The sequence below is a fragment of the Mercenaria mercenaria genome, chromosome 7 (genome assembly GCF_021730395.1).
Source record: "Mercenaria mercenaria strain notata chromosome 7, MADL_Memer_1, whole genome shotgun sequence".
NCBI lineage: Eukaryota > Metazoa > Mollusca > Bivalvia > Venerida > Veneridae > Mercenaria > Mercenaria mercenaria.
Genome location: NC_069367.1, coordinates 29,450,156 through 29,477,686, shown reverse-complemented (window position 1 = coordinate 29,477,686; position 27,531 = coordinate 29,450,156). Strand labels below are relative to the sequence as shown.

The window sequence follows — 27,531 nt, the reverse complement described above, 5'->3', positions numbered from 1 at the left end:
AATGCAGTTTGTAACGGGATCATTAAGTCATCTATCTCACATCGTTATGAGATCATTCAATCATTTATTTCAGTTCGCAATATGATCATTAAATCATATATCGTAATTAGCAATGACATCATTCAATCATTTATCTTAATTCATAATAATTTCGTTCAATTGTTTATCTCATTTCGTAATGGGATCATCCATTGATCTATCTCAGTTTGTAATGAGGTCATTCAATTATTTATATCAACGTGTAATGAGATCATTTTAAAAATTCTGACAAAAAAAAAACTGGCAAGATACAGTTTGATATGACCTATTCTGCGTGGTTGTGCATATCATGCCAGAAGTTGATTTACTGTTCCGTGTCAATACTGACCATAACTCCTCTTTTAGCAGCCGATTTCAGCAAATACACGAGAACAACCTCATTTGGGCGCAGTGTGACGTCTGCGTATGTCATCCGTGGGTTAAGTTATGTAGAGTACTAAGACAAGCATCGATAACTCACCATCTATGCACACTATTTTAAAGCGATCACTTAGCTTATTGTGATGACGTCAGTGCGTGTGATTTGACGTGTGCGACTTCTAAAGGATGTTCAAGGAGACGTAACGGTGTTTAGTGGACAATTATGTTAAAAAATGCCGACAGCTGTGGCATGATAACTGTTGCAAAGTTTTAGCCGAGAGACTTGAGTATGTCATTCTGATCCTTCCTGTACTGAATTCCCTCGTGAATATGTCGTCATATTGCACAGCTGACTGTCCCATAATTTCTTTATGGTATGAAGTATAAATATATAAATTAGAAAAGGCTAGTTTAGTAACCTAGTGTGCACTATCATAATACCATGCAAACGTTTAATGTCATATGAGTTCAACGTCATAAGAGTTTAATGTCATAATAATATCAAATCGGTAAAAACTGCACAAGACTGTATATTTTAAACATTTCCGGCCAATCAAAATCCATTTATTTATAGCTCATATGATAATCTTACCTTTAGAAAATGTTTTTCCCTTTTTAATGACAAAAAGGAACACATAGTTTTCTTTATACCATATGTTTATTTTACATATATATTACAACTGAACATGTTATAAATACAATTAGTATAGATACTATCACATAAATAAATGCGTTTTCAAACTCAATAAATTACTTAGATATATATTTTATTATATAACGAAAACAAAATCGCAAACATATTTGGACGGTAATTTTAATACATGTTATAAACAATTACAAAGCAAAACAAAATGGACGGAGTAAGATCGTTGGAGCTGGTGATTAACCAAGATATTTGATATATTAGTTCTCTGCAGTAGTGACTGAACATGTGTCATCTTTTATAAATGAGCCGCGCCATGAGAAAACCAACATAGTGGCTTTGGCGCAGACTGGTCAGGATCAACGCTGATCGCTTTCAAAGCCTATTGCAGTTAGAGAAACCGTTAGCGAACAGCACGGATCCTGACCAGACTGCGCGGAGGCGCAGGCTGTTCTGGAGCCATGCTGGTCGCGAATGCACTATGTTGGTTTTCTCATGGCGCGGCTCATATGGGAGTGAAAGGGAGATTTGGTAATGATCTGAGAGTTTATGCCGTTTGTGCAGGCTGGTCTGGATCCATGCTGGTCGCAAACCCACTATGTTGGTTTTCTCATGGCGCGGCTCAAATATTACTTGTGAACTATCTCGTTACCAACGAGATAATAAAACTGTCATTATGTTAACACATAAATAGGGGATTCAGCTTCCTTGATTTAACTTTCCCGGAAATTACAGAAACGACTGAGACCCACGGTAAAATTTAGATATATTTTGCTTCATTGTACTGAAAGTTTATGTAAGTTGTTCCTAAAACAGATTCTAATAACGATTTTTCTAAAAAAAAAATGCGTATAATAAGAACATAAAAGAGCACTTTTAGACTCAGTAATGATTTTAGACTGAAAAAAGTTTTGTTTTGTTTTTCCTTTTCTTCTTATCTTGGCGTAAGCCTTTCCAAACTGACTCTGAAAACAGCACAGTTACAGTCCAGTTAGACTGGCATCTGTCGTTAAAGTTCTTCAAAGCAAATATCTCTACTATAAAATCCTCTTTAATAGCACATTCTATTAGTAGATAGAAAATGGTTTTCTGTGAAAATATCAGTTTCAGTCTGACGAAAGAAATTAACTTTATTACAGATTATTTGAACTCAACAGACTGTATGTCTACAATCAAATGAAAAAGGAACTGCGGTTTATGTGCCTTAATATAGCTTATAAACTGTATAAAAATTAAAACAAGGGTTCTCCATCTTGACAGATGTTGGGGTTACATGAAATTTGTTTATCAAGATTTAAATGATACGTGACTGTTTAACTTAATATTGTATGGTATAAAAATGCGCTGTCTACCAAGACAAACAGTTTACGTTGATCCGTAACTTGGTTGTTTCAAGCATTGTGGGATCATCGTGATCTCACTTCCGGTTTTCAAGGTCATCTCTACGGTGCAAAGGTCAGGGTTATAGCAACCAAATACTGGATGCAGCGCTTCGGTAAAATCCAACATGTCAAAGCTGTGCAATACTTTGTTATTGTTACAATCAACGACCACCCATTTCTTGCGACGTATATCTACAAGAAATCCGTACGTTATACGCACTTCTATTCCAGCACTGTTATCCGACAAAGGCATAAAATTCAAGAGATCCCGATTGTGCCAAAATTCCATTGTCAGTTTTCCGTCTTCCGGGTATCTGGCAACATAAAATGACCGCGCAAATTCGTGTCGCTCGACTGTGTGATGCATGTCTACGTCATCAAGCCTGCATAAACCGATTTCAAACACGAGCCATGTTTCCTCGAGCGGCTGTTGAATATTATAAACGACGTCAACCTCGTAATAAAATTTCCCCTGTTCTTGAAATGGAATCGTCCCAATTGCCCCTTTGTACTGGACGAGGCTATTTTCCAGATCGATTCCACCACCGCTAAAGATGTCGGTCTTTTTGTTTCTGAGCGTTCTCCCGTCTTTGCTGACCTCCCGCTCGTGATGAGCCGAGGTTGAGTCCATCTGAAAATCTGGACCTGAAAAGAGAAAAAAAGTAATTCTTATACAAAATGACATTTTCAATAAATGTAACGTGCCTGATAATATTATGGTGTTTATAACTACACAATTCAGGGGTGTTGAAACAATGCACCTTCAATTAATGGTACATGTGTGTCTGTGCTTGCATGGTTTTCACGTACAAACATGTATGAACAAATAATTTCAAATCAGGCTTTGTGATATTGCAAAATTGTTTTGGAGACCAAAATGTGCGATACAGGTAAAAAAGTAGTCCGTAAAGTGGCGTAAATCTCTCTGTTGTACTAAACAAAGTTAAGAATACAAGTGCCAGAAACATTTACGGTTTAGCACTATATCACCAAACCACAGAACTATATGGTAAACAAACAAGACATTTACCAGAAATCTACCTATTCAATACATGTTTTAACCGACTGGATACTTAAACTATTCTCATATAGTTGTCTCCTATTAAAAATTAATGTCATTTGTAAAGAAATATAAAAAAATTAACAATTGCTATGTTAAATCTTCAGCTCTGGGACATTATTGAAAATGAAATAATTATGAAATAATTTATAGCAAAAGAGTGCTTTAACACTATTTATGCATGATGGGCGGTTATACGTCGGGTTCAATAATTCCACAAAGGGCGCAGCCCGAGTGAAATTATTTGTACGACGCATTACCGCCCGAGTGTATAAATAGTGTTAAAACACGCTTTTGCTATAAATTATTTCGATTCTAATATGCCCTTAATCTAAAACAGAGGATGAAATATAGTAGCGCTCTTTCTTGGTCGCAACAAAAACATTAACGTCACCGCACGTAAACGTGACGTCATTGTAGCGTAAGTGTGCTTTAACAGAGAAGAGCATATTAGAATGAATTATAATTGAACTACAGAATTTGTCATCGGAAATAATACGTTGCAAACATGAGTTGTCTAGTTTCTTCAACCCTATCATCGGAACATATCTCATACATACAGTTTCGGGTTTTAAAAGTGTGTTTGTTTGACTGGAATTTTTTTTTTCATCAAACATGACATCCATTTTCCTTTGTTTACATTTTTTGCACCGTTTTGAGTCTACCCTTGTGCAAAGCTATGAGAGAAAATAAGAAAGAGAGAAAAAAACTTACATGCTATGTCTCCAAATACAATCAATTTGTCAGACGGGGGTTTCCTTGGCGACGGTTGCTTTACTTCCGGAACTATAAAAGAAACATCAAGCCCACATAATTATGAATGTAAAAGCTAATTTCCGTACTATAAACTACTCTTCATTAAAAGTATTCTCGTGCAAGATAACGTCGAGATTAAATAGTGCAATAAATGAATTACACTACAGTGTATATATGTAACATTAACATTGCTTCAAGATTAGATTTATATAAGTGCCGCGTTGCAATACGTTTGTATATTTGAAAATTTTGCAAAAGTTCTTGCCATCCTTCCAGTAAACGTAAGGGGTGTTAGAAAATTTCGTTCAAACTAGGAGTGTAAAACAGCCTAGCAAAAACATTGGAAGTACGACATGTATAGGGGTTTAATCATAGTAAATGCTGAAAAGAGCCGCGCCATGTGAAAACCAACATAGTGCATTTGCGACCAGCATGGATCCATGTTGTTTGCTAATGGTTTCCCTCATTGCAAAAGGCTTTCAAAGCGAACAGCATGGATCCTGACCAGACTGCGCGGATGCGCAGGCTGGTCTGGATCCATGCTTGTCGCAAATGCACTATGCTGGTTTTCTCATGGTGCGGCTCAATTGTGTTGACGTACCACTGGTTCAGAATTTCTTAATTTCAAATTGTTTTATTGGAATCTAGTTTATGTTATACCCTCAATTCAGAAAATTTACACTTTTGAAAAAAATATCATTAGTTTTTTATTCGATTCTACCACCAACATTATATATCAGATCCTTATTTATTATTTATACAATACAAACACAACTACTGTTAAGTAAAACGAGACAAACGGCATCAAAATATATTATGTTTTTAAGTCTGAAAGTGTCCTATGAAGTTTGGTGTATATATAAAGGCAAACTTTCAATGAATGCCACACATATACATGCATCTGTCCAGTAATATAACCAAAATCATGATCAGGTAGTCTTTCGGTGAAATATATGGATCATTATTATCGTGTCCTTCACATTTCATTAAAACAATTTATTTGTTTGCTTAACTAAAACGAACTTTCTTTACTCCTTTAAGACGATCATTTATAAGAATATACATGTATATCACACTGAATGCAATAATTCTGTTTACCGACCAGTAATTTCGATATACAAAGAAATGACAAATATCAAACTTATCATTATTAAATAAAATCAGATATTGTAAATACAATATTGTAAGCATGCATACAAATTTCGCGTGTCTTTATTTCATAAATTTCATAAACAAAACAACATGGAAAATGCCCTTAAGCATTTTCTCTGTTAATTAACTGTCGAAGCTATTGCTCAAAGCCTTTTTTTTGTTAAAAAAAAGATAGAAATACAATAGAATTATTTTACATTGCAGATCAATAAAGCAGTCATCGTGGAAAAATGATATTTTGTTGTTTACAAAATGTTTAGAGCAATTTGTTTTCCATGTCTTAGAACATGTTGTTAAATTACGTTGCAACTTTCTTCGAAGCAATACGATATATGCAGAAAACAAAAGTCAGAAAACAGACACGTAAAGCATTCTTCGAGAAAAATGATATTGTGTTGTTTTACAAAATGTTTAGATCTGTTTGTTTACAATGTCTTGGAATATGTGTTAAATTGCGTTGCAACTATCGTCGGAGCAAAACGATAAATGCAGAAAAAAAATCCTACAACAGATCATCCTAAAAGCAATCATTGTGAAAAATGATATTTTGTTATTTATAAAAAAAGTTAAGATTGTCTTAGAACATTTGAGCCGCACCATGAGAAAACAAACGTAGTGCGTTTGCGACCAGCGTGGATCCAGACCAGCCTGCGCATCCGCGCAGTCTGGTCAGGATCCTTGCTGTTCGCTAATGGTTTCTTTAATTGCAATAGGGTTTGAAAGCGAACAGCATGGATCGCTACTCTTTATACTTCAGTAGGAACTTGATTATTATTACTTATTATTGTTCATGATGAAAAAAAGATCTTTCAGCTAATGTGGTGGCAAAGACTTTAGCAACATAGGAATACCATCTTTGTTACTGCGCATTTGTTTGGTCACATACATTATTAGGTGTGCGCAATGTTTTTAAGAAGATCAAAGAGACAAACAAGTAACATAAGATAATCTGGAAAGAACAAAATCAATAATGATTACACTGATATTAGAATAATTAAATTTCCATATGGCCAGGAGGGTTATAAAGTCTCACTTGTATTAACCCTAAGCCTGCTGGTGGCAAGTGTTTTTTGCCGTTGCGACCAGTGCAGACCATGGTCAACCTGCAAATCCGTGCAGTCTGATCATAATCTGCACTGTTCGCCATTCAGTCAGTATCTTTTTGGTAAGCACCCTTTTTAATAATTCATTATAGAAATTTAGCAGGTTAAGGGTCAAGCAGCCAGCCAAGGAAGCTGCTTAAGACAGTGTTATTATTTCTTCTGGTCATTTTTGATCATAGAGAACATTCGATTTCATCCGATGCTAGGGGACATGAGGAGATATTGTATATTTCATTATCTCTCATGAAAAGAATCACACAAACCAAGTCTGCTATTTTGTTGCTTATTTGCGCTCTATGCTTTCAAAGGATCTTTGCACAGATTTTGCGCTGTAAACAATTACTTTTCTTAGTATGAACGCTTGAAGTAAACTTCGAAACAATGCGTTCGTGGTGGTAAGAATTATATATTTAAGACATTGTTTGAACACATGAGTTGTGAAACGTAAAACGGTTAGCTGAAAGAAAAAGAAACAGGATTTCTAGTAGTCTAGGTTACGCACGCTAACATAAAAATATGCTTTAAATAATGCTTTAAATAGGTGATTGAGGCAAGCTATTATATTATAGATTGATGATTTATAAAAACAGCTCTCCATAGTTTTTAAGTTAAACCTTCTTTAGTGCATTGTTCAAAGTAAAAATGTTTTTATAGCTGGATCTGTTATGGCCTAGATTTGTGACAACCTAACCAGCCTTACCATTACTGACCAAGTTTAGAAATACTGAACTAAAGTGAAAGGTTTTAGCCATAGATATTTTAGAAATGTTAATTAGTCGAACCTTTGTTAAGCAGACAGCCAAGACAGGGACTCGACCTGACTGCTTAATGCAGGTGGCTGATTAAGACAAGTTGAAACTTTAACAAAAATTCGGGACGTCAGTTGACTGACCACTTAAGGCAATTGGCTACTTAATACAGGTAGCCTCTAAAGCAGGTTCAAATCAATTTTCAAACCAGTCAGATTTAAATAATTTAATAACTTATATTTAATTAAATGGAAAATGTCTGGATAGCCTCATGTAAAAACAGACGTATGAGTTTTTCACCTTCAAAAACCTTGCAATAACATTCTATTTTTGAGGTTTTACTGAACGTCAATGAACCTTTTAAAACTATGTAAATGTTGTATGCGCATTGATGAGTCGAAAAATAAACTCAAAACCTGTAATAGTTGCGGTTATTCCTTTAGTGAATAACCGTTTGTTATTGGAGTTCGATTAAATTCTGTGAGATCATTGGACCGGGTGGAATTTATGGGAACACCGCCTTGCTACTTCCTTTTGCAACTGCGAGAAAAGATAGAAGGTCGGTTTTAAGAACGATCAAGTTTTTTTTGAAAAAATATTTCAAACACCTGTAATACTTAGATTATTAGATAGCTGTATTACATGTTACAGCACAAAATGTGGCGGAAAAGTAATAGTATGTATTATTACATGACTCCTTATCTCGGGTTCATAGTTTGTGTTATTGACTGGTCTATAGTTAAACACAGATTTGATGGGTCATTGTCAAAAGTTGAGAAAAAGCATTTAAATTATTTCTGACGTCATGTAATAGAACAATTCTAGAATGCCTTAACAGTTAATAGTAAATCCATTATAGGACCTTTGGCTACTGACCAGTAAGCCATTAACGAAGTTAGTATTATATTACAAAGAATTCATGTCAAATAAACATACTAATCTATGGGGTTGTTTGATGTCAAAAAGTAACGATAGATTTTATCTGTCAGACGGTGTAATTTATACACTTGCTGAATGTCTTGCTCATCAAAAGTCAAAACTATTGCCTGATATTATGCCTGTTTTATTACATGACATCTGAAATTATTTTTTCAGTGTTGTTCATAAATTGTTGACTTTAGATAGGTCAAATTATAAACGATATATATAAAGAGTCAAATAATAAACAAATTTCTATGACAAAAAAGACAGAAAACGGATTTGTAAGGACAAATGTCATCTCGACTTTACTTAACAGAAAGTATGATTTGAAATGAATTTCTCTCCAGACGAAAACAAATTAACATTATTCTAACCAAACTGTAATAAGATACAAAACTTCAAAGAGACTGTTCAAAAGACAAATGTTCATATTTCAAATAACATGTTGGATTAATCTGAACCACTGCAAACACCGCACGTAGGCTACTGTTTATGTAACAAACAGATGCTGTTTAGATGTTGGAATTAATTGGTATAATAAAATAGATCGCCAGAGAGAAGCAGTTTATGTAAATGGGTATGCATGAAGCAAAATAGAAAAATAGTTCGCACAGGCCGCAAATGAAGAAATGAGCAGCGCCATGAGAAACCAACATAGTGAATTTGCGACCAGCATGGAACCAGACCAGCCTGCGCATCCGCGCAGTCTGGTCAGGATCCATGCTGTTCGCTACCGGTTTCTCCAATTGTAATAGGCTTTGAATGCGCAGGCTGGTCTGGATCCAGGCTGGTCGCAAAAGCACTATGTCTGTTTGCTCATGGCGCGGCTCAAATATGTTTGCAAGAAGTTTTTAACTATAAAATCTACGATAAGTCTGTGGATTCCATTTCCTCTTACGTTTTTGCGAGATAAGGAAAAAGAATCTTCTAGACTGTATATGAAAAATGTAATGACGTCCGTCGTAATTCTTCGTTTTGTGACTAGTTTACGACTTGATGAGTTCTTTTTCAAAAGGACTTGGCCAAGGCCATGTCAAACGGAAGTTCAAATGGCGAAAGGGAAAAAATCTAGTTCATTTTCTGTTGCGTGCATGCAATAGATTTGTGTAACAGCAAAATTGTGACAAAACAATTACATGACAAAGTCAATGCGTGACAAAGACAAACAAATATTCTGAAACAATTTAGATCGCTAATAAACAGATATAAGCGAATAATATATTATTTCAAGTAAATGCTCGGCAAGCATGCTGGAAAGCAGGGTTAGGCCTATACTGTTATCTACATTTTTTTTTGTAAAAAAGCAGGAAAAGCAGGGTTATCTTTCACGCTAACATCCCATGCTTTTTCACCTACAAGAACTTTCTGTCAATTTCGGCACAGTCGATATATTTTGTTTCTTTGGCGTTTCGTTTGTCTCTTTTTGATCCAAGTTCCATGTGACAGTTTGTGACTTTGTTTTCGGTTTTGGAAACTTTACATCATTTCCGGTTTTAGTCTGTCCGTTGATATCGAGGCTGTTCTGCAGCCGATCCATCTTGGAGCTCCCGGTTTTTATGGGAGAATTTATTCCATATAGGTTCAGTTTAGGAACAACCTGACTCTTACTGGCGTTCACACTAGACTGGCCTTTTCTAGCTTTAATGTTTATAAATACAAAAGATCTAAATAATGTGTCTACTATTACTACAGTTGACGGTGACTTTATTGAGACACGTGCACCCGAATCATGAAACAGCTTTTCTAAATAATCTAACCAAATCGTTTGTAGTGTTTTTATATTTGCACTGTTTTCTACAGGCAAATCGGTATTCTTTAAAAAAACAAATATTTGAAATGTAACAATCACCGGGTACAACTGTCTCCAAAAACCTACTGAAATACAAACACCAAAGCTATTCGAGGAAGTACAAAAGTATTACCGACGTCACATTATAAAGGGACCAGTACATGTTGTATGACGTTTTGTATGGTGGCTGATTCCTGCCATTTTATTCTGGCGTGTTGGCGCGTTTGACGAGTAGCAACGAGCTAACATGCCAGAACGACAATTGTCGTACCGGCGCGCTAATTTGCCGTTCTGGCTAATTGGAGCTCTTCTAACGCACCAACATGCGAGAAAGAAATGGCAAAAATCAGCCACAGTTTTGTAAAAACTGTAATTCAGTTCTGATAAACTAAACACAAAACAATTAAAAACATGCTTTTCGAAGAAAAACACGTTTAAAAACTGCCAAACAGCGGAAATAATCCAGAAAATTTCTGTAGATGGTCCTTAATGATGTGACGGCTGACAAAAAGTTGGAGCCCTAAAATGTAAAAGCCCTAAAATGTCAAACTCAAGCCGTCTACGCTGCTTAGGAATAAACACAATAAAATCATACTGTCATTCATCAACCTTAAGGTACTTCTGCACGTTTGATAAACCGGAAGTGATGGCGTAACGTCATTTATCCGGAAAACGTAGAATAAAGCCTGGATTCGGCGTACGGAAATGAAAATCAGTTTATGAATTAATGGCAACCTTTTAAAATGGCACTGTTACTACGTTTCTTAAGTTAAAATACAATATTAAAACATCTGGCAAGTTACATAATTCAAAATGATAATTCGATCCGAACGTGCAGAACTACCTTAAAATCATGCTCAATTTTTGACAATTGTCAAATTTTAAACATTATCTCTTTAGGCAAAACATTGACAATTTCAGACGAAGCTGTTTCTAATCAATATTTTGGACAATGTAAGTCTAGCACTATAATCATGTCGGATTTAACCATGTAAAATACGCATTAAATGAGGAATACGCTGAATTTTATATATTATTAAAACAAAATGTCGAAATGGAACCCTTTAACTTAAACTTCAAAGCGCATTCCATCTTAAACATATTTACGATTAAAAATAACTTATTTCTTACGTGAAACATTTGCAACAAGCTTTTACTACATTTTACGACAAACCATTTTTACATTTAACTTATATTTTTGTCAAACTTACAGATTAAAACATTCGTTTCAAAATTTGTGAAGATTTGAACGAAATTGGAGCATTCCATTGGCAGAGTAACTTGGGCGAACGGTTAATGTCTTTGTTAAATAACGTTCGTTATTTAGTGGTAATTGGCAAGTATAAAAAGGATATATGCGTGATACAAAAAACATTTTATTTTCTCAATCAGCTTTAATTTGTTAAGCTTACAGTCTAGAAACAGGTTTCTTGTAAAATAATTTTGAATTGAATATTCAATAACAATCATTAACGAAAATGTCATAAAAATTATCTCTGTATTAAATCAACACATTTTATAAACATTTTGACAGATCGTGTCTCGTTATTTTTCTCCTTTTGCATTATCTTATGTTTATCTGTTATCATGATATTGTTTAGCCTCATTATTGTAACGAAAGTTTTCATGAACACTAATTGTCTGTTTTGATCTTTTTGTACTGCAGATGAGTAGAAAAATACCGACAGTTTGCAGATGTGATCCAAGGGCCGATAGAGAAAGCTATCTCTTTTAATGTTTTATTGACACTGATGTATAAATCTAAATGAGCCGTGCCATGAGGAAACCAACATAGTGGATTTGCGACCAGCATGGATCCAGACCAGCCTGCGCATCCGCGCAGTCTGGTCAGGATCCATGATGTTCGCTTTCAAAGCCTATTGCAATTACAGAAACTGTTAGCGAACAGCATGGATCCTGACCAGACTGAGCGGATGCGCAGGCTGGTCTGGATCCATGCTGGTCGCAAAGCCACTATGCTGGTTTTCTCATGGCACGGCTCAAACGAAGAAAAAGTGACAACAACAGCATAAGAGGAAAATGTGAGCCTCTTTCTTTTTAGCACCGCAATATCATTAGCTGCAATATTTGATTGAGCAATTTCTAATGTAAAATTCGCGATATAACACAAAACAGAATTGCTCGCGAAGTAAAACTGCATTAAGACGCAGACTCATTCTGTAGAATAAAACATTCAAACACAAATTAACTTAACTGATTAAATCATTTACTTTAACCATCGCATGTTCACGCGGCATTATTGTATCGTCTGCAACGCTACAACAACAACTTCGCACTGAAGTTAATTCTTCAACAAAATCAGTGGAAATAAACCGTCTGTGGGCTCATCAAATTTTTATTTTACAAAAATCAAATATATATCATTCAAAAGATATATTCATTGAGAGTAAGAAATCGCTTGCACCTTAGCTTTCATATCAATGGTTTTATACAAAAAATTGCTTTAAACAAACGCATATATGTGATTTTTACATATTTTATATAGAAAATAGAAGTAAAAAATGACGAAATGATGGCATAATGAACGGTCGCGTGGGTCAATCAAAAATAAAGACAACTTTTATTTTAAAAATAGCGTTTGATGAATCACATATTAAGCATGGATATTTGTTTTGCACTTAAGGATTCTTGTTTTTAATATTTCTGTTATTAAGTAAAATGGGCACAGGCCCTTCTTATTTCTATATAGAAAATCTGACCGCTATCGATTATTGGCCGTATGATCAGATGCTAGAGTCTTGAAACATGTATTTCAACAGAGCTTTATATCATTTGACCTGGGTCGTAGTTTATAAATCTAAGTTAAAAGACTATATCAAAGACTAGCATCTAAATGACTGCGGCAAGGTGGCATTCTGAAACGGGACTGATCTAGAATATATTTTATCAATTATTTCAGTATATTTCATTCTGCTGAAAAAACGAAATGTTATATATGTTCGTAAAGAAGCCCATAATTTGCTAATATTGGTAAGGATTTATAAATAACTCTATATAATAATATACCTAGCATTTCCATCTCTGCTCTTAACGTGCAAGTGACAATAACCTTTGAAAACCATTTCCGGTTTATTATTTTTTTATTTGTATGGAATAAAACACCTAGTAAGATGATATAAATCGTTAAATGGAATATCAATTTAAAAAGCCATCTATTTAATGGGTTATACATCATGGAATTAGATTAGAATAAATGCATGTTCAGTGTGCATCTCTTTGTGCATATTAACTATTATTTCGTTACAAACTATGAGCTTTGAACATGTTTGTATTTTTAGTTTCAGATTCTCAAAACAATTTCCATGGTGCTCCTCTCGTTACTATTCATTAGCCTGCTTATGCAGAAATGAAAAATGTTCAAAATGTAGAAAGTATTACTTACAATTTTGTATATACGAGTTGTCCTCCCCCTTTCCATTAGTCGTTGGAGACGTTAGGCCATTTTTGCTTGATGACGTCACTTCCCCTATAGGTGGAGTTTTGATACCAGGGCTTCCGGTTGTGTTGTATGTCTGGTAAATCTGCGATTGAGTCGCATACACTGGAGGCGTATATGGTGGGGTACCGGGTGACCTTTGTCGTGATGGTGACAAGGCAGGGGGCAAGGATGGAGCCTTAGGAAGCTGTCGCTCGGGATCTTTATCAGCAAGATCTTGAGATTCTATAATGGTAAAAAAATACAAAATGCTTATTTTACACTTGTTTACGACAATGTGTTTCCAAAAATAGAATGAGGCTACCGCAAACAGTTTTAATGTTTGAAATGAGTTCGTATCAGTAAAAGTCTAGAGACATATGTAATTCAAGATGAGGGAATAAAACGAAAATGGTGTAATATGCTTGCTATGAATTTATAAGTACAATGTAGTTATTTAAAGCGTTTGATGATTGTTTCTCTATACTCAGTTCTTCAAAGTAGTGAAAATAAATAAGGGAGTACATAAATGGTTGTATTCTAATTGGAAAATATCCTCTGATAAAATATACACATTTATATACTTTAGTATTACCCTGCAAAATGACGTGCAAGAAAATGTACAAAAGAAATTCGAGAACAATGTACACTGTGATAGAAAGCAAATTGGGGAATTGCAATAATGCAACAGAAAATGCAACAGCATATGGCAATGCGTTAGAATAAAATATTAATATATGAAGCACAGATGAAGCAGGTGAAGAGATGGCGGATATTTCATAAAGGTTATAGCCAAACATGTCCCTGAGTCAGTCCTCAAAGTACACAGACTGTCCTCAAAATACACAGAGACAGTCCTCAGAAAAAATGCACAAAGTCACCACAACCAACCCATTAATTTAATAGCAACCACGCATCTTAATTGCGTCCAAACATCTTATCTTAACTACCATAAACTGGCTCACAATTTACATTAATATTATTTTTTTGGGACTCTTGGTGCGACATATGGATATAAAATTATTAAGTTATTACACTTTCATTTAAATGTGTCTGTTTTTTACTTACTCACCTCATTCCTAACTTTTACTCAAACCATACATTCTTTTCAAAGAAATATGCTTTAAAATGACCTTACATGACTACTTGACATAGAACAGCAATTTGAACCAAAACTCTTAAAGACACATTAATACTGATGTTCTAAAGAACTGACATTTTGTTATTAGTGAAGGCATGTTATAGACTCATTTTTCCCAAAGTAACGATGCAGTTGAAACCGAAGCAAAATTGCAACGATGCTGTTATTGATTATACATTAAAATTGCAAACTTCAGCGTTTTCCTAGACAACATGTAACTTATCTCGGATTCTGGTATCAGCCTTTAAATTTTTATTAAAATTTATTTCAATATGAGCCGCGCCATGACAAAACCAACATAGTGCGTTTGCGACCAGCACGGATCCAGACCAGCCTGCGCATCCGCGCAGACTGGTCAGGATCCATTCTGTTCGCTAACGGTTTCTCTAATTGCAATAGGCTTTGAAAGCAAACAGCATTGGTCCTGACCAGACTGCGCGATGCGCAGGCTGGTCTGGATCCGTGCTAGTCGCAAACGTACTATGTTGGTTTTCTCATGGCGCGGCTCATGTACAATCCAGAGCGTTATATGCTACAATATCAAATTACCCTTTGAATATCACCGAATGTCGGTTGTTGCACGGCTAATTACGCAAATGGTATTTTCTTCATGTGGGTTTGAATCTGGTTCTAAAATTGTTTTGACATTTAAAAAAAAATTTAAAGGCACAATTGCAGGACAAAAATGATAAATGTTCATTTTTTTCTAATTAAAACTTGCGTCCTTAACCACACCATTATATTAAAAAAAAGTTTTTATTTTTCATTTAATGAGCACAAAGTATTTGAGCGGTGATATAGTTCTATGAACGTTTTTTTTTTGTGATCAAGGAAAATAAACTTTACTAGAAAGTAGTTCTGTGGAGTTCCACAGCGTAAATCCGACAAAAAGTTCTGCTCGTGATTAAAAGAAATGTTATTTTTCTCTTTATACAACATGGCCATTACCAGATTCCGTAGATTGTGAACAGGACAGGTATATACTTAACCCTTTTTCCTAACTGAAGAGGAATGACAGCGTATAACCAGTTGGAAAGATCGGCCATCTAAAACAAAGCAGAAAGCGGAGGAATACAGAAGTTTCTAAATAATGTGAAAAAAATGGTTAGACGGAATTAAAACTTCACCTGACTTAAAGGCGTTTAAGCAATGAAATCTGTTTAAATAATATTAAAGGGTCATAGTACTTTTGTTTCTAGCGTGACTGTCATATTTTTGTCACGAACATAAAATATACTTATGTCAGGTTACATCTTATTTCTATACATGTATGTATTTGTTTTTTTATATATTTGTCACAGGTCTATTGATTAACATAGAAGGAAGTATTACAGATTCCATTGTACCTAATTACCTCCCTTTATGACTCCGCATGTGCAATATTGAAAGTCATACTTTTCTAACCATGTAGTTACACACATTCTCTACTTGGATAGCTTCTCTGTCTATATTTTGACATAAAATTAAAAGCATTATAGAACTCTAAGTATATTTTGGAAGTTTATTAACTGCGACAAGAACCTAAACGCAGCTTTGTTCTTATGTGTACACTAATACACATCTATGCATATTTTGCATATATCGTTGCGTGCGATAGCACATCGCGGAGAGTTTCTCTAACATATATCTTTATTATAATGATATTAAGGCCAGCTTCAGGAGACAGCACAAATAGCCGACATATTTCCTCGGCACATCACTGACGTATCTCCGACAAATGTCAGTTAACTTCTTCCGTACATAGTTGGTGCGTCTTTGGAGAATGGCTGACCGAGTATGTGCGACACAATTTCTTCATCACACAGCGGATTTTTCTTTACAAAATGGACAACCGTGTGTGTTCGCTCTTGTAGTCAGAGCACAGCCAACGTGCGTTCGCCAAAGGAACAATAGAGATTGTTCGCAAACAAGTTTCGACTAATCTGCGACATATGAATACGCAGATGTAATATTTTTGGTTTCCACCATTCTTGCTTTGTTTTAAAGCTTCTATAGATTAAACATTCAAGAACAGCTTCTTCGATTTATCTTTGATGGTTCTTGGAAAGATTTTAGTGCATGGCAGTCAATATGTTCATGCGTGACATATTGAAGACCTCGTGCTTTCAGAACAACAGCACACTGACCTCAACATATATCGCCGCTTGTGTTTCCGCACTACATTTTAACATCGAACCATTTCCGGCTGATTCTGTTCTTATATTGAACCTTACACTTGACACACTATTTAGTGTCCAGAAATCAGATCGCTTGCACTAAATAAAGGACATTAATTAATTAGTTTCTAGAAAATGACATATTCATTCTTGTACAGCCAATTAAGGATTCCGAAGCACTCTAACAACTCCGCGTATCAGACAGATCTATTTCCTCCTTGTCGTTTAGATCTGTTCTGAAATAAACGATGCGACATCAAAGTACACGTACTTTATTTTTTAGTCACGCTGATACTAAATTCTACTGTCTCAAAAGCTAATTTTCATACCGTTTCCATTAGAAACAATTTTAAATCTTTATACGAAAAGTTTTAGTTTTATGTCTAACGGGAATCGCGTTCAGATTAGTCTCAAAATATTTGAAATATAGATAATAGATTATATTTTTGTGACAAAACAGAATTATAAATAAAAAAAAAATGTATATAAGAATCTTTCACTGGTTGAAGGTGCGGACTGAAATATATGGCTAGGTATCTGTTTAGGCTGTAACGATGCCCTCACCCGTCTGAGCGTAACGTGTTAAATCGTCAAGTAAATTTCCGAATATGCCTAGTTTACAGTTTTTGCATTTAAGAAAACACATATTCATAATTCTACATTAAAAAATCACAGTTACTCATTTATCAATTGCTTTTCTTCGAACACTATGACAAAGTTCAGGGTACTGACATTCTCTTTTTTAATTCAATACAAAATATGACATGTCTCCAAGTAATAAATCACGACATTTGGTCGTAAATAGTTACAAATACACGGATACTTTTATGACCATGTGGATCACTTAAAAGTAGCAAATGCTAAAAAGGAAGAGGATTCTAAAAACAAAAAGGACAAATGAAAAGCAAACAGTGATTTCAGAGGCGAGCAATATGTTTTGAACGTTCAATTGAAGGTGCTAAATACATGTGAAAAGAGAGATTGACACAGAACAGGTAAAGTAATTTTCCTCGAGAAAAACAATACATGTGTTCCTATTTTGTTTAAATGTTCTTGTCTATAGCACAGTTTCACCTTACGTGAAATAGAATATCTATTTACAGATATATTAAGTAATAAGTGGCTGCAAAAAACTGCAGAAACCGTTTAAATGATAGCGGTATCTCTCTACATGTACGACCCCTAGCACGACAGATGCATCAGTGGCTGCTGATATGAAACTCCGATCACTAAGAAACAGTTTCCTGGTATTTATAAACAAGCAATTCGTCTGGTTATTTTCTTTCGTTCTTTTGTACCAATTTGAAATACAATTCTTGTATTAAAATTAGTACAAAGGTTGTTCTGAAAACGAACACTTAATAAAGGTAAAAATCATGTGAGATAGGGTGCAGATTAAATAAAACTCGTGCAGAGGGTGAAAACAGTGATGCACGTGCAAACTAACCATCATAATCGTCTCTATCTTTAAGAAACATTTTACTTTTTGTCTGGAGTTCATCTGAAATAGCATGATACATTGTACGTACATTTTAAAGACATTACTAGGTCATTCACTTTTTATCGTTCTGAAAATAAATTTGCTTTCACTGTATCGGCAAGTAAATATGGTTACAATGACAGACAAGACTGTTATTAAAACGAATATTGAGCATTTCTCCAAAAACCAAAATACTGTGAAATTGTTCGCGGGGAGACTAATCTTCATGGAGTTTGTGGTTGCCACAGTTCACGAAATAAAATCCCAACAAACAAGGAAAGTTCCCATCTTTTTATATTGAAAAGTGAAATTTCTCGAATTCATACCCCTACGAAATAACTATTTTAAACAAAACCACGAAACACACGAAATTAAAACGATTTCACAATACTTTCCTCTTTGATCTATAACCTCAGATGAAAATGTAGATAAAAAAGTGCTAAGTGGAAAATTTTGATTCCAGGGTACGCATTCGTCAATACTTGAAGTAAACAATTCAGACCTACTGTGGACATATGATCAGTCGATTTATTTTCTTTATTAACAGTTACAAAAAGAATGTTACTGAAAAGCAACAGAAATATCAAACACATTATCAATTTTGTTTCTAACAACATTCCAAAAGCATATCATCAACATAGAATTTTTACATCTGAATTGATGGAACATAATAATTTGTGTAAAGTATGCAAGTATTAAGTTTTTTGCCTTAATATTGACAATTACGTGCCCGGACGTATACTCATTTTTATGGAATCTAAAATTATCCACATAAAATATAGCAAAACAAAATTCCATCCCCAAGTGTACTGAGAAAGGACCACTAGACATGCATGCTTTTTCATCAACTAATACACATTAAAAAGAGAAGAAATTAATCAAATAAATAAATTAAAAACTTCTACGAAGCAATTTCTATAATCTAAAAATATGAAATCATTCTTTTTTTTATTAATTCTACAGGCGCATGACTACAGATTAAGCTGAAATAAAAGAATACAAAATTAAAGCATATACGACTGAAAGCTAGAAAATATGGATATAGAAGGGACATAACTGTGCTACATTTCGTTCACCTAACATCCACTGATATTTCTTTTCACGAATAATCTCCCTTGTTTGATGATGAAGTTCATCTGCAAAGCATTTATCAAAATTGAATTCCGTGTATTTTCCGGCACTTTAGAAATGAATTAAGTACACTCAAGATGACAGCCATCATAAGTGTCTGTTAGAGTAATATGGTGGCTGATTCCTGCCAACTTCGTTTAGTCGATCTGGCGCACGTCTTTTCGTTCAGGCGCCTGGCGTGGTCCTACTGCGGACGACACTTTTACATTTCTTTCTTTCGCGCGCGACTGAACGAAATGACGTGAAGCGACGTCGGTTTTTTCATTCTTTCACGTTGGCAGAATTCAGCCACCACTGGAAACACTCATTTGGCGTTTTACACAGTTCTTTTTAGTATGAATGAAACTTATTTTGTCTTTTTTACTGGGTTTTAGATCGTGACTGGATGGTGGATAAACACTCCAGGTAGAACCAACAAGTCTCCGGAAGCACAATGGATAGCTTCGTCACATGAAAGAGTCCTACATCGCGGCTTGGGTTCGAATTAACAGGACTATTTTTTTTTTTAAAAAATCAACAATCGGGTCAAGTGCTTTGAATTCAGCGAGAGCTGAAGAACTCTCTTATTTGCGGTATCATAGGTTCATCAAAACCAATTAAAAGTATATGTTTAATGGATCTACTTTAGCATGCATTTCACATTTGAAGTAAATTTATCATTGGACTCGAAATGACAATCGGTAATTTCCGTGCAATTGCGTATTCTCGTTAGGCTATTCGGCATTCTTCGGACGAAAAGAACTCAACACGCACATGGTTTACGGTAAAAACCGATGAATGCCGAAATCGCATACGGAGAATACGTATTTTGCCGACTGTTATTACGGGCCCACATTTTTAACGTATATCGTTGAATAAACAATTATCTTAGTGTACTTACTGAGAAAGTCTCCGAGAGAAGTCGGCTGTTTGGTTGGAGAAATTACTGGAGATTTGAGAGACAGGGGCCTTCCCAGCACGTTTTCGTTTGTTGGTGACACCTTTGTTGCTGAAAAAAGGAAAATTAAGATTCAAGTACACTATTACAGGTTAATGCGCTGATCTTACTAAATAGCAAATCGAAAGCCAAGCCCTATTTATTCAATTTTTCAAAAGTTTATTTGATTACAAAAAAAAAGACATTTATCGTGAAACCTCTTTTCCACTTTAAATGATTTCAAGAGCTGTGTTTTAAAAGCAACAACTAACAGCTTGAAAGAACTAAGAAATTATTATAAAAATATAATTTTCAGGCAAAAACGTCAGCGCAGAAAATGTTCATACTTTTAATGACTGGTTTGTGATGATTGTTGTTGCTATGGAGATCAAGTTTCAGTGATTCCGGCTTTCCTACCAGTCTTATTTCTTTCGTCGGGGTCACTGGCGAATGTTTGTTCGTTGTGTATTTTCCTGGAGGGTTTTTGGGACAACCTCTATATGGAAGAACATACTTTTCTGAAACATCGGCTGTTCCATTTATTTTTGGAGACGTTTTGTCGTTTCCGATGTAGAAGTTTGTCCGGATGTCTCCGATATTCTGAACGATTTCTTCAAATCTGTCTTGCTCTACGCATGCGTCAAAACTCAGTTCCGTTGATTCTGGCACGTTTGTTTCGTATTCACTGTCCACCATTTGGCTCAGTTTGTCAATAACAACATCCTTGAGCTGCAAAAACTCGGGTTTATTTGTAAATACTAACATTCTAGAAGAATAGTTACAGGAGTTTTCCATGTCTGATTTGCATTTCTGTAACTGGGTCAGTTGAGCTTTGATTTCATTTTTCCTTTCTTCACATATAACAACCACCCTCTGTTTTAACTTTTCCCGTCTGTTCTGCAAAAGCTTCTCTAAAGAATCAAACAAAGAGTCTATTTCTTTACTAATTTCAGTTTGTTTAGTTTCGACAACACCCTCTTCAGACTCCAGCGTTTTAGCATCGGAACTGACACCGGAAATTTTACTCAATAGTTCTCCGACAAGGCGTTCAACTAAAAGTTTATTCTCTTCGTATATTTCGTTTAAACTTCTAATCGAGTGACCATTTGTTTGACTATGATCACCAACAACACACTGCGTGCAGACCGGTTTCTGGCATTCTTCATTCTCACAGTAGAATGAAAATGGCTGATCCTCGTGCCCCGGAAGTGAACACATCTCCTTCCGCGTGAAACTGCCAATCCCAGCATTCTTTAGTTCCTCGAGGGTCAGAAGAGTATGGCGTCTTGTAAGTTGCGTGCGCTTATGAGCACTTGTGCATTCCTTGCACAGAAACACGTAACAATCTTTACAAAATGCGTTTCCGTTGTTGTTATCGGGACAATCCGAACAGAGAATACTGGAAGGTTTTCGTTGCAGCTTGATCATGTCCATCATATTGGTCATAGTACTGTCTTTTAAAAAGTCAAGGTCACTGGAAATTTGGTGCTCTTCTTGGCACAGTGCGCATTTTAGATTTGACCCATGCGCAGAATTGAGTGCGCAGTCGTTACAAAGCGTGTGTAGGCATGGCAACAGTTTCGGTGCTCTATGGTCTTCATCGTATTCGTTGTTGCAGACATTACAGAGAATGAAGTCCTCGTCAAGATCATCTATGTTTGCCATTTTGTATTGCATAAATTATCTGAAATGAAAAACCTAAATTATGACTATTTGAATTAGAAATTGCAAACATACTGTATAATATCAGGTTGTCGTAATACTTGAAACGTAAAATACTTAAAATGGCAATTGATGAATTATGCTAGATTCTAGACAGTCTTTCATTATCCTTCTAGTAGCAGTTACTTGTGTGTAATACAATCTATTATGTACTTTGGAAATAGTTAACAATAAATAGCACCACAGACTCATTCAAGAATTGAGTCTCCTTTGCCGAGACATAAAAGAACACTGAGTGAGAAAATAAACAATTAAACATTATATAAACTAAATTACATCCGCACTAGTTAAACTTACTTCTTAAGATAGAACCTAGACTGTTTTGAAACAAAATTATTCGATTTAAACAGAGAAGAATTACAATTAGAATGTTAACCTGCTTATAAGTCATTAGGGGTTAAGCCGTATCATTGACCCTGCTTCAATAATTAATTCATATAAAGATTAAGTCTTGATACCGATTATGCGGTAAATTATTCCGAATGCTATACTTTTTACGACCCGTTTAACATTTCAACAAAATCAATATTTGATTGATTTGAAAGATATAAAAATCAGTAGGTACGTATCATTTACTTTATTTATATAAATACAGTCCAAAAATGTAAATAATACCATCAAATAGGGATGGTAAAATGAGAAATGACAGTTGTTTAGCAAAAGAAAAAAAACTAGGTTACCTCCGATCTAATTTCATTGAACTCATTATTGAATGTTCTTTAGTAAATAAAGGAGTACGCTTCAGGAATGCTTTTGTAAATGATAAAGTATAAAAAGGACGTGATATTTAGTGCACTCTCGGCAATGTATAGTTTTCTTTTATCTGTAAAGCAGGCAAAAACACCTTCTAGAAAAGCAACAGTCTCGCAGTCGAAATTAGATGTAAGATGTGTAAGCTCGTGTAACTTAGTAAGTGATGACTTGAGTTTTGATAGTTAAAGGTTCATAATGCCTTCGATTAAAATGTGGCTGTCCCATCTTCTGTTATGAATATATCATTTTCTTGGGAAATCCAATTTTTGATAATTGTTTTCGCAGGCATTTTTCAGAGGTTTGACTATATGCTTAATATAATAGAAAGTATATAAATGCACTGTTTTGATTATCTCCTTTTATGACCTTGACTTTATAATTTCATGTTTAATATTGAAAGTAGTGTTTTTCTAACTATTCAATTATGTGTAGTCTCAATTAGGACAGCAGCATTATCTGTTTTTAACATAAAATAAAAAGTCTTATGGAACTTTAATGTATACTTTGTTATCCTTTTTATTTTTATGTTTTAATGTCCATCTGGAGACACGCCACTTTAAAGTTCAGTAATATTTAAGGTTTAAATACACACAAGGAGACAACTGATTGAAATTTTAAACATCAAACTTTATTTTAGTGATTCAATAGAGCTGGGGCTCGCAAGTTAATCGTTGTACGGTTGTAGGGCTAATTTCGAACTACGGCATTCTACTACGACAAGGTAATCAGTGCATTTCACGTGAAGACATTTAACATTATAGAAAAAGGTTTGTGGAAAATAAAGTGAAAATAAAGGAAACATTTTATCATTTCCGTCTATTACTGGTAGCGGAACTCAATTATTTTTTCATTTGTTAATGAAAACTGGCCGTTACGTTGCTGTGAAATGTGTAAAAATAGGGACGGTTTTACAACCATACTTGCCAAGTAACACAGTGCGTTTTCAATAATATCCAGTTATACTACGTTACCTCATTATGAATAATTAAAACCTTTTCATGCATTTGCAACAATGCTATTGAATGGCCAACTGCCATTAAATTTCTCGTGCGTTTTAAAATCGATTTGGATGTAAATATTTTATAATCTCTGACTGTTGGGTAAGGCGAAAATTCAGTTCTACACATTTAACATTTCTCTCACTGAAATCAACAGTGATCCAGGCAAAAAGCTTATATGGTACCTACATATTTTGTATATAAATGAGAACAAAATGTTGTTGTTGCAAAAAGACAAAAAAAGAAAGAAAAGAAATAAAATTGGCTAAAGATTTGCTGCAGAATTTTGTCTATCAATCAACAAAAAGGTACAGACTCATAGTATATATAGTGACAATGTGAGGAACACTTAACTAACTCTTCGTCATTGTATAACATGATATGATGATACAACAAACACGGAGGTGACGTGCATTGAAGACAAAACGAGAACAAAAATGGCTTTGCGTTTATTTTCTTTACACACAATTTTTCATTTGGAATTGTCCTTTTTTCTATTTGAACTATTTACGATTGAATAGCACGTAAAGAATGTACGCCTGAATTAAGACATGTACGAATACTAATTACTCCGTATGTTGGTTTGGTTAAGAATGCAAAAAAAAAATGTTTTGAATGGAAATGGTTAATCACTTACAATGTTACTAAATTTGTTTTCGATTTACAATTTGTTAAAAAGACATAGTAAACTGAAAGAAATTTTTCTTACCCAATTATACAGATCCTATACACTTAAGCAAATTTACCCAAAGTTATACAATTTTCTCTATTGATAATCCAGTATAGGCTTTAACAATAAAACAATCGCTTTGAACACATAATTAACATTTTTGATCTATCTGATTATTTCCAATACATCTTGATGTAGATCCAAATCGATTTTGACACGAAATGAATACCTTACTCTAAACCTAAATTAATTTTAAATGAGCAAAAATGCCTTACCTTGCCTTAAATGGTAATATTGACCAATAGAGGGCTCAGGGCCAAAATATTTTGGCATTATTTTATCCATGAAACATTTATTTTGCACTAAAATTGAATTGAATGTTCCAATGTTGAATGTTATCAAAGTACGGAACGAGATACAAACATTGTAAAACGGAGTTTAGATTTATTTTCTCTAACTGGCTCAGACTTGCATTTTTGGTATTTTAAGCAGGATAAAATACGATTAAAGCGGCGAAAATTTTATGCTTCTGTGTAAATAATATATGTAAACGTGGTTTCTCTACCTGATAGCTTAGTCAGGTGGGTTTAATCACTTTTTATCGATACATTTAATGTTTCAACAGATTTGATTTCATTTATTGCGGAAAGTTTATCTAGCGGATTTAAGAAATGTCACTTTCTCCGTTACATAGTTGTTTTACTTTAGAAAATTATACATTGATGTTTAAAATCAAAATGTCAATATTTGTAAGATAAAATACAGACTGCCCTGCAAGTTCGTACATATAAGAAAAAGGAATGTGAAAGTTTTCAAGTTTGCACTTTTACTACATTTGATAACTCACCAAAGATTGACAGATTATCAACTAGATACGGGTTTAACGCAATTTAATTTTCTATAAGGTCTTTAAATTTTATGTTAATAACAGATGAATCAGTTGTCCTAATATAATATTATGCATAATTAAATGGTTAGAAAGAAGAGTTATACTTCCGATACTGCACATTAACTCATACTGTTAGATTCATAAAGGGAGGTAATCAAAAAAATGGGTTCAATAAAACGTTTCACTGTGTTAGACAGTATATTTACCTTTGACATATATTACAGAACACAATAGTAGAAAGTAGGATTTAAGTAGAAATTAATATCTTTTATGATCATAACAAAAAAAAACATAGATAAAAAATACATGAGCCGTGCCATGAGAAAACCAACATAGTGGCTTTGCGACCAGCATGGATCCAGATCAGCCTGCGCATCCGCGCAGTCTGGTCAGGATCCATGCTGTTCGCTAACGGTTTCTCTATCTGTTATAGGCTTTAAAAGCGAACGGCATGGATCCTGACCAGACTGCGCGGGTGGTTTTCTCATGGCGTGGCTCATATATAAATTTAAAAACGCGGCATAACATTATAAACTAAGGCATTACGGAGCTTAAACTCCTGAAAGCCATACTATTAGCAAGCAACTGACAACATCCTCACATGAATTAGAGGTTGAACAAGTATTTCTTCATACGTCTGTCATAAAGCCCTGAATAAACAGTGGACGCAGCGTTCCAGTAGAAACGAAACCAGGGACCGCGAGTTCGATCCCCTGCTACTCCATCTATAATCACTAAACATTCTTTCGGATAAGAGTACCATGTTACTGTACTTTATACCTGGCACGTTTGAATAAAAAGAGGACATTTCCGGGATTAGATTGTCTTCCGTATATTGCACTGTTCTCCAACTACAGTCACTGACAACCTTCCGGAGGAGTCGCTCATATGGGTACACGGTGGTAAGTTCAAGAACAGAGTCTTGGGCCCGGCTCGCTGGGTGTGAATAAATGGAGTGAACGAAGAGTAAAAAAGAAAAGTAAAGAACAAAAATAATAACTCTCTCTGAAGGACTGAAATTATCTGCAAATGATACTAGAATGAATTAAGTTAAAAACGGTTTTCAAACCTTGTAAGAAATACATTTGCGTATAGAAACAAAAACAAAATTGTTGATCCTGTCGTACATAGACGTTGGCTTTAAGAAAGGTGAATATAGACCTAGTTTAACTTTCTCAGGATGTAGTTCATGGGTATTTAAACAAACAGGATTAAAGGCTTGTAAAAGTGACAAGAAGATTAGGGAGTTTCTTGCCAATTATCACAAGTAATGCATCGGTAGAATCTTTTCAGCCAATTCGTTCATCTGGATATAATCTGTAAAACTGCTGTTGTGTGTAGTATTTAAAAAAGAAAACGCTCTAAGTCGTTTTATTTATTTTATAAATTATTTTTGTAGCAAATATCGCATTTGTAGCAAATATCACATTTGTAGCAAATATCACAACCGTCTGACATATCATATAGAAAACACAATGTATTTTTATTTCATACCCAAAACAGACCTTTCGAAATCATGTCGAGAAACGATACAGTTAGAATTAAATAAACAACACTTTAATCCAGTTTAAGGTAACGAGATATTATATAATAGGAATATATTTTTATCATTGTAACAAACGATTTCTCCAAAATAACTATACACAGCCGTAGCAAGCCCCTCTCCGTCTCGCAGAAGTCCAGTCTAGATCCTTTGATCTTCTACTCTTAAACAACCATGCAGAGCGCAAACACACCCCCTACCACCATCCCCACGTCCCCTCAATTTTTGTAGATATCCTCAGAAAAGAGAACGTGTCATGGCTGGTAGTCTGTAAAACCCGTAAATCAACTTCAATTTTACGTTAATTGGAATACAACTGAAAAGTAATACACTTAAAGCTATTCAAATGAAAAACTGTTAAAATACATTACCTGTTTTAAACTGCTTCAACAAGGTCACAATTTCGATCAAATGATAAAAAGTCCTATATAATACGTTAAGCCATTTATTTTCATTTCAAGGCGCTATCCTCTACAATGTATTGATCACTTATCAATAAAAAGACTTCTTTGATAGCCCGATATTGCGGCAAGATTAAATACTTTAATGAACTTTTAAATCAGTTTATAGGGTTAATACAGTTTTCGAGTCTCTGTAGTTAATAGTATGCCCTTTTCAAACCAATTATTGGACCTCCGTGGCAGACTGGTTAAGGTCGCCGACTTCAAATCACTTGCCCCTCACCGATATGGGTTCGAGCCTCACTCGGGGCGTTGAATTCTTCGTGTGAGGAAGCCATCCA

The 27,531-nt window shown here is 34.7% G+C and overlaps 1 protein-coding gene across 9 annotated transcripts; it reads right to left on the bottom strand.

The window, feature by feature from the left end:
- Positions 1-1,044: 1,044 nt before the first annotated feature.
- On the bottom strand, positions 1,045-27,302 carry LOC123554661 (transcription intermediary factor 1-alpha-like). 9 transcript variants are annotated; one of them, XM_053547929.1, is made up of 9 exons: positions 27,161-27,302; positions 20,562-21,898; positions 20,179-20,286; positions 19,244-19,303; positions 18,135-18,188; positions 13,358-13,636; positions 9,522-9,803; positions 4,199-4,270; positions 1,045-3,069 (listed from the first exon to the last, which is right to left on the bottom strand). In XM_053547929.1, exons 2-9 carry the CDS (start codon positions 21,889-21,891, stop codon positions 2,408-2,410), a joined length of 2,847 nt encoding a protein of 948 aa, XP_053403904.1. In that variant the 5' UTR covers positions 21,892-21,898; positions 27,161-27,302; the 3' UTR covers positions 1,045-2,407. The 9 variants fall into 9 exon arrangements, with proteins under 9 accessions (XP_053403904.1, XP_053403902.1, XP_053403903.1 ...); XM_053547927.1 differs by lacking the exon at positions 27,161-27,302 and adding an exon at positions 24,633-24,800; XM_053547928.1 differs by lacking the exon at positions 27,161-27,302 and adding an exon at positions 24,397-24,591.
- Positions 27,303-27,531: the final 229 nt, after the last annotated feature.